The sequence below is a fragment of the Merops nubicus genome, unplaced genomic scaffold, assembly GCF_000691845.1.
Source record: "Merops nubicus isolate BGI_N331 unplaced genomic scaffold, ASM69184v1 scaffold4860, whole genome shotgun sequence".
NCBI lineage: Eukaryota > Metazoa > Chordata > Aves > Coraciiformes > Meropidae > Merops > Merops nubicus.
Window position 1 is genome coordinate 7,050 of NW_008580725.1, and position 8,467 is coordinate 15,516.

General features: G+C 37.8%; 1 protein-coding gene across 1 annotated transcript in view; it reads left to right on the top strand.

Moving 5' to 3' along the window:
• The window catches only part of HDAC10 (histone deacetylase 10), a gene marked incomplete at its 5' end in the record, with an annotated part of 13,325 nt that extends 5,069 nt beyond the window's left edge, over positions 1-8,256 (top strand). Inside the window, 9 exons of the mRNA XM_008936269.1 lie at positions 1,066-1,133; positions 1,745-1,862; positions 2,470-2,560; positions 4,101-4,186; positions 4,645-4,698; positions 5,330-5,414; positions 5,852-6,037; positions 7,423-7,582; positions 8,231-8,256. Coding sequence (XP_008934517.1) covers positions 1,066-1,133; positions 1,745-1,862; positions 2,470-2,560; positions 4,101-4,186; positions 4,645-4,698; positions 5,330-5,414; positions 5,852-6,037; positions 7,423-7,582; positions 8,231-8,256 — 874 coding nt within the window. The remainder of the gene's footprint in view (positions 1-1,065; positions 1,134-1,744; positions 1,863-2,469; positions 2,561-4,100; positions 4,187-4,644; positions 4,699-5,329; positions 5,415-5,851; positions 6,038-7,422; positions 7,583-8,230) is intronic.
• Between the last annotated feature and the right edge of the window lie 211 nt (positions 8,257-8,467).

The following is an 8,467-nucleotide window of genomic DNA, read 5'->3' on the forward strand; positions in this document are numbered from 1 at the left end:
TTGTCAGTGAGAGCTGGTGTGTGCAGAGCCTGTCTGGAGGACTCCTTGTGCTTCTGGAATTTGGAGCATTGAGGCCTGGCACGCACAAGCACTTGGCTCTGGAGCTGTACCAAGATAATTAAACTTCAGGTCTGAGCTCTCTTTGGAGACAGTAAGATTGTCTTTGCACAGTGGTGAACCTGACCTAGTAAAACATTCTGTCACTTGGGCCTGAATTGCTGCCACACCTGAACAGCGCGTTTCTCTGGACCTGTCCTCCACATCTCCATCTTCTGTCCTCAGTCTCTCTCCCACCTCAATAATTGTCTCCTGCTTTTCTCCAGCAGTAATGCTCCTCATGTATTTTGGTGGCAGTGCCAAAATGGTTGGCTGTGTTAGTTAAAGCTTTGCTCCTGGCATATCACATAGTCCCTGTATCACCTCTTTTTTCCTCTACCAACTACAGTATCTCAGGTTGCTGTCATCCTAAATACTAGAGAGTTGATAACATATTTATCCATTATTTGTAAGGTGCTCAGGAGCTGGAGTGATATAATCTCCAAGTAAACAGAGTTGTCCTGGATTAAACATGACCTGAATGATGTTTGTGTGTCATAGCTCATGTAACAGGCCTATAGAGTTGCAAATATCAGTGATGATAATAAAAAAAAGACTTCAACATGATTAGTAGGGAATGTGAGTTACTTGGTTTCTGAACCAAGTCTTGCTTTTGAGTGAATCTTATTACATCTTTAGGTTGTGTAGATAAAACCTCTGACAGAGCCAAGACAGACAGGTGAAATGTGGCTTTTCCTGATGTCAGACACACGGGTGTGTCCTGCAGCAGCAGGGTCAGGATTCCACCCTGTGTGTGCAAATACCACATACCATCTTCACTTTTTCTAGTCTAGTCTTTCCAAGCAATCTGCCCATTGACTCTCTTTACCTTTCTGTCTTGCATTCTTGGAAGAGACCAGAGCTTGTTCATTTTCAGTTGGACATTTTGGGTTTGCTTTTTCATTAAGGTAAGCTATGTTTTATGTATTTTCATTAGTTCTGATACTGTTAATCCTGTTTCATTCATAGTGCTGTTGAGTCTATTCAAAATGTGAGAGCAGCACATAAACACTACTGGAAATGGTTGATGTATGAAGGTAATTACTCTTCTCATTCTTAAAGCAAATGTGATTGGTAGGTGGATTCATAGAGAAATTCAAAATTACTAAGAATAACAGCAGTGGATTGAAATACCTGACCTATCAGTTATAAATCAAGTGACTTGATATGCATCCTCATCTGGTCTGAAGAGAATTTCTGAAGCTAGGAAACATCATGCCAAATTATAGCACTTCTGATATCTTTATTGCTGTTTCCTGTGTCAAAAGTATTTGCCTAAGATTTATTATAATCTATGACCTTCCACTACATTAAAACAAATATAGCAGCAGTGAAAAATAACATCTGTGGCAGGAAATGTTGTAGCCAGTGCATGAGCATTAATATGCATGCTATGAATACTTATGTACTCTGTTTTGTAAATAAATGTAACCAAATATTAACACACTGCTCAGGAATTAGCCCAGGTGAATCTCCACTTTTTTTTTTTCCTCTCTAGATACATCATTTTTACAAACTATAAGTACCAAATCACACCTACTGAAGAAGGCTACTCCAGATTCCTCTGCAGAATCTGAATCCAATGTAACTAACAATGAAACTGTCAAAGTAGAAGGTTTTTTGGAACTGCACATGAAAAATATTCTAGTTCCTGTGCCTCCCATCAGAACAGCAACATCTGACTCTAAAAGTTCAGCACATTTTCTCCCTGTACCTGTTCATTTGGTGAAGGAAATGGACAAAACTGAAATAAAAGCTCTTGTCAGGTTGGTCCCATCTATTTAATTTTCAGCATAATTATAATGATGAGAGGTCTCTGCACAAGCTGTCACCTACCTCTGTCTCTGCCAGGGTCAGCTTTTTGGCCATAGTTCGCTCAGTTGTAGCCAGAGTTTCTTCCTTTGAAACACAAAGATACTGGTGTGGGTTATCCCTGAGAACTAATCAGAGTACTTCTAGAGAAAATTATTTCAATGGAGATAGATTGGTTAGTGTAAATGTATTCCTTTAGAAAGAGATTTTGCTAGGATGGTGCCTTAAAGCTGTGTATTCACTTTTAGCTGAAAAAAATACCAAAGTACTCTCATTTGAGAAGACCAATTTTTTGTCTTAGTCTGATTTTGACAGAACTCTGTTCCTGAATATCATTAGACATTTTTTAGTTTCTCTGCAGTGCAGAATGGAGACAGGTTTAGAGAGCTCAAGACTGTCAGGCAACAGTGTTATAATCTTCCTGCTAGAGCTAGGGCTTTGATGTGTAGCACCTAAACAAAACATACCCTGTCAATACTAACTGCCAAGTACCGTATCATGGCCTCTCCAAAAGTGCTATTGCCTCTAATCTAGTTTTTCTTAATATAATTTATTTTACAGTGACTTTTTTGCAGACCTTGTGAAAGAAGACAAAACTTTGCTGTCCCTTAGCAGTATGTTGGCCATCCTAGATAAAATACTGAAGAAGGAGGTAAGAATAAACTGCTTGGATCTTGGGGGGCCGGATGAGAGTGGGATTCCTGATTTCTGCTTCTGTTCTGTTGTTGGCTAGATACTAGTTACTGTGTGGTTCATGACCCCACTCAGCTAGAATGTGTGTAGCTAGAGAGTGAGTATGAAAGGTGAGAAAACAACTATTTTGGGATAGTTGTTGGCCCAGGACATCTTTCTCACGATCTTTGGGCAAGACTGCCCTGCTTTTCTGCAGTTAGAGCACATGAGTCAGTAGGAACCTTCTCATCACTCTGGGACACAGAGGTGAGCCAGATGTTCACTCTCCCAGTGAAGGAGCAGACGTTGGTGTATCAGGTACCAGTGAGCAGCAGCCAGAAATCTGAGCAAGAAATGTCAGAAACTTTCCTGTTCAGTGCACAGTTTTGCCTTCTGCCTTTAGGAGAGGTTACTTCTGTGTTACCCTTCATTTCCAGGTGGCATCCCATGTGCAGCTGCACCTGCTTGCCATTATTTGTACCACAGTTTTACTCTCAGTAACCTTTTGATGTATACATGCAAAGTGCACACCAGATAGAAGCCGTGATTCTGAACGGAGTCATTCTAATTCAGCATTTTGATTCTTGCAGGGTCAGGAGTGAAAAGGAGTCAGGCTTAGAGGTTGCATGTTTGTATTTATGTATAAAAACTTGGAGAAGCAAAGAGGAAAAACTGCAAACAAGTCAAGAATATTATATCATAATTAATCAGTCTCTGCCTTTGACTGAAAAGCTCTCTTTAAAGTACTAGGTCTGTGAGGAAGAATAACTGCCAGAATGGCCTCTTTCTTGTAAGCCACCTTCTTGCTGTTGGGAGATCTTGGGGATAGATTTTTAATGTTGTAGATTCTACATACAGCTAGCAGAGCCTATAAATAGATTAAAGAAAGAAAAAAGTAACTGGCAAAAAGAAATAGAACCCTTTCATGAATTGCAGATGCTAAGCTGAGCTTTTTGTGTTGACAGATGCAAAGAGGAGTGAGGAGAGGTGCATGCCTTGTGTTTTTCCTTAGCTTTCATGTGGAGTTCAAAGCACTGCACAACACAAATGAACACTGAAAGTTTGACTGAGTAATACGGTCATTGTTTTTTCCAGAAAAGAAAGGTTAAAGAAAGAGTCAGAATAAGAATTGAGGGAGAATCTCCTTTTCATAGGGTGTGTTTTTTCTGGTGCAGTTTGCCTACTGGCACTCTGAGTGTATCCAATCAGCAGATAATCAAGAGAACCAGTAAAGATGACCTTCCCCTGCAAAAGCTATTTTTACAGTTGCCTTTCAGCACAGCACCATACTTCTGTAGTAAGAGAACAGCTCTTGGCATAATAATGAAACATGGCCTTTCTGTAGAAAATAAATATAATTTTCTTAGCCCTACTATGATAGATCATTAAGATCCCTTTTATGTGGCTGTAGGTTTGTTTAAATGGTACATGTAAACAAGAAAAACACAGCTGTTAAAAATAAGAAGTGACATGATCTTGTGCAGCATTAATTAATTCTGAATGAAAAATATATTTTGCAGGTATGCAATGGGTTTACAGAATCACCCACAGCTGCTGTTTCTGTTGCTGTTGCACTAAGATATTCTGTTCTTTCGGGATTTCAAAGGTGAATTTGTGTCTCTTGCGTTTGGGGCCTTTGGACAAAGTATAAAAATAAAAGTATGTTAAATATGGTAAACTGCCTTTGAAACCTTAATTGTGAAACCAATACCATTTTCAGTATGTACTACAGACAATATCATATATGCCAGCAAAAACCTTTTGCCTTACCAAAGGCGAAGCAGCTGTGAGGGTGACTGCTGTGCTAGCCCACAATTTCTTTGTCAGGTTTCAGTTGCTGTTGGCCTGAGGACATTTTCTTGGTTTTGTTTTTACTTCCCAGTATTTGGCGGGACAAAAGGAGTTAACTTGAGCTGTCATAAAAGTATTTTCTTCATAATTCTTATGGATCAGGCTCAGAAACAATATACATTCTTTCTTTATGCATCTAATCTACATGCAGACTCTTCAAATAAATTGCACTAACTGAAAAAAATTACTTGTGTGTGTATGCTCTTTCTCCAGAGTGCTCTGTATATTTGTTGGAGACATGCAAGTCATACCAAACACAGAAGATGGGTGAGGTTTCTCTTCATTTCAGGGAGTCAATTCCCAAAAGCTTTATACATGTTCCTGAGTGTCCACGTGTATGATGAGATCTGCGCTAAGGAATCGGTCATGAGCTGGTGTTCATTGAATTTAGCTTTAGACAAAGTACAAAACATCCCCAAATATGTCTGTGAAGACAAACTGCTATCTCTAAGTGCCACCTTATGAGTTTAGTGGGAGGTTTGAAGTATAACCTTTCTATATTAATTGAAATGCAGATTTTATTGAAAATGGAACAGTGAAAAGACAAAGTAATAAAGAAGACAATTATATAGTGTGTACCTCCCTATGACTGCAGGGGGTACATAGGGGTTATGCTGAGTTCCTTATTGAAAGTCATTGGTACTTAACCTGTAACTTTTTTTTTGTCACTTCCCCTTTTTCTTATGTGTAAATTCCTCATAGTCTTTAATACTCTTTTTTTAAAATACCTTAAGAAGGATTTCAGTTTTAATTGGTGTTTACATTATGGCATGTACTAATGCAAATAGTTACTTGCTCCTGTGTCATGAGTTAGTATTTACAGAATGATGAAAGAACAGAACATCTTACCTCATTGGAAGTTGCTGGTTAAATACATGGATGTGGTTTTTATTTACAGAAAAATACTCATCATACATATTTGTGAGAAAGAACAGTCTGGAAAGACTAGCTCCAAACACTATATTTCTCTAAACTGGAAACAGGTAAGATTCACTTTCTGGAAACAACATAAGAGAAAAGCTTTTATAGCAGAAATAATAGAATATATTTATAAATTCATAAAATGACACTGAGAATTACACTTCTCACTGCAATCTGGACCTTTGCAAATATTTCCTTTTCTTACCCTTGCCAGAGTACTCTTCACAGGTCTTTAGAGAGTGTATTAGAATGCATAGGTTTGAGGAAACCTTCAGTAGCTACTGTAGATCTTCTTCAAGAAGGCAGAGTTACAGTGCAAAAACACAAAGGAAAATATGAACAATCTGCATGTTTAATATAAAAACTGCTGTGAAAATGGATTACTATCCTGTTTCCTAGATTAACCAAAAGCCCTTTGAGATTCTACTTGCTGTTTGTTTTCTGCCTGGGAATTTGTGGGTTTACATTTGTGCCAAACAGTTTGTTATTGTTTTTAAAGGATGGTGAAGGAAATGACTTCTTCTCTGCTGTACTTGGATTCATTCTTCCTGTAGCATATAGTTATCAACCTAACTTGACAGTAATAGCTGTTGGACCAAACAGGAGCCTTGGGATAAGTGGAATTTCTCTGCTTTTTGCCCTACTACAAGGATTAGCTGAGTCACGAATTCTTGCAGTGATGGAGGTAAGAGGTGGTGCTCAGCTGGGGTACTTCAGAGTGCCTGTTCTTGGTCACATGCTGTACCTGCTCACACATGACTTCTGTCATGCTGAAAATAAGTGAAAACAGCACATATACTTTAAGTGAACTTAATAACCGAGGACCAGTCTACCCCAGCAGTGTGTTTCTGACAGAGAGCATGGGAAAGGAAATAAAGAATATGTGGCTTTTCCCCTAGTTTACTGTCTCCATACAGTACCACATTAAGGATTTCTAAATTTAAGAAGTGGGAGGCTGTATCCAGACCAGTGTGTGATAAGTGCCAGTGAGCACATCTTCCTTGATTTTGTCTAATCCCTTAAAGAACTCAATTTACTCTTGGCTTGGCAGCATCCTATGGGTGTGAATAACACAGTTTCTCTGTGTGTTCCATGAAAGAGTAACTGTCGATTGCTTTTTCTGATTTTTTTTTTGATTGCTTTTGAGCCTTCTAGTTCTTTATGAGAAGGCACAATTGTTCACATATGCAATTTTATTGTTTCCCAGCAAGTACCCAATAAAGACATACTACTCATTAAGCTGCCAGCTAAGTGAACTTTTACATGCTTTATGCTGTAGACTTCTCAAATGTTTTAATTCACATTGCCCATATGTAAATTGTCTAAGCTAAAATAATTTCTACATTGATATCCAGTCTGTAAAAATAGTGTGTTTGCACGTTACTAATTAGGAGTATGGAATGGAAAGAATTATTGATATTCTGAAATGTAAACTTGGAGATAAAAAGGAAGTTAGGCATATATCTTTGAAAACATCATTGATTATTGGTAGTCTGCAGGTAGCTGCCTAATAGCATTATGTAACATGTGGGGATTTTCTAATGCACGTGCTTCACTTTTTAGAATAGTTGAAAAAATACTTCTGTCTCTTAAAATAGTCTTCCAAAGAAATGTTAATAATCTCCATATACTATTGACAAGTCAGAATATAATTTCTGTGAACAAATTGTATTGATGCAGAATGTCATCAGGCATCCAAAAAAGTCACTTCTTGATGAAGCAAAATTTATCCCTATTTTCTGCCAACAGAAAATGATCCATGAAGTGAACAAGCTCCATGCTCCCCTTCCCTCTTAACATTTTGTGTCTTTAACCGAGCATTATTTCTTTTCAGTCATAAAATGAAAACTGAGATTCTTCCTCTAATTGAAAAAAAGAAGTTTCACAGGAGATAAATTTTAAATTCTGGTTTTTAGAAAAATTTCCATTTTTACACATTTGTATTTGAAATTGAAAGTTGCTCATTCTTTCTACTAATATTAGCAACTTAACTACAAAAGCTTTTTGTTTCCATGTATTACTGAAACAAAGTTTGGTTTCCAGGAGTATCTTTTATTTCTTCTTAAATAGGACACAGAGATAAATTTAATGCAAAGTGTAGCCAAAGCATTAGTGGGTGCTTCTACACCCCACTTTGGAGTTTATCTACCTCCTACCCAAGAACAAATAAAGAAAATAAAAATATTAAGAGACCAGTTTCAGGAAGAGTGGAAAATGCTTCAGTGTTCAGGTAAGTTGTCTATTCTTATCTTTAGTTCTTATTAATATATAGAAGTTTCTGAAAAGATGGTAAAATATACCTGGATTCTGTAAGTCAGTCAGTGGCAGCACATTGATCTAATGTAAAAAGGGTGAAATTCTAAATGCTTTTAATTCTGCCACCTGATTCCGAAAGCCCAAATTTCACAGCATAACAGCTGTATCCTCAGGAACTTCAAATACTGCAACTCCACAAGTTGGAAATGAAACTAGCAAAATATGTGCTTGAAGAATGGTTAATAAGATGTGCACAGGCTGTGATTGCTAAAATGAGGTGACATTTTTATGCATTTAACTTGTCCACAAATAACTTCACTTAACAGTGGTTAATCAAACTTAAAGTACATTCCCAAGCAGCTGAGGATCAGGAGCAGCAGTTGTGTGGGAATGGGGTTAAGCAGGTGTCGTGTTCGAGCATACTTGTCTAGAGACATTTCTCTACTGAGGAACTTCTGTTTTTCCAGAGAAAAAACAATGATTAAGATCAGCATCTCTCAGAAGAAAATGCCCTGCTCACTTTCACAAGAAATGGCCAAGTGCAGTGGTCTGGACCCAGTAAAAATGTTCCTATGGGGTTGGGAATGGTGGTAACTGTTTTTCTTATTGCTGTTCTTTTCAGTGAAGGATGGGATTTCTAGAAACTGACTTCACTTCAGAATCCTTTTTACACAGCAGAAGAAAAAGAAATTGTGTTGCTGTTCATGTTGCCTTTTAAATCACAGAATCATAAAGGTTGGAAAAGACCTCTGAGATCATCAAGTCCAGCCGTCAAGCCAACACTACCATGACCACTAAACCATGTCCTGAAGTGCCACATCTACATGTTTTTTGAACACTTCCAGGGATGGTGACTCCA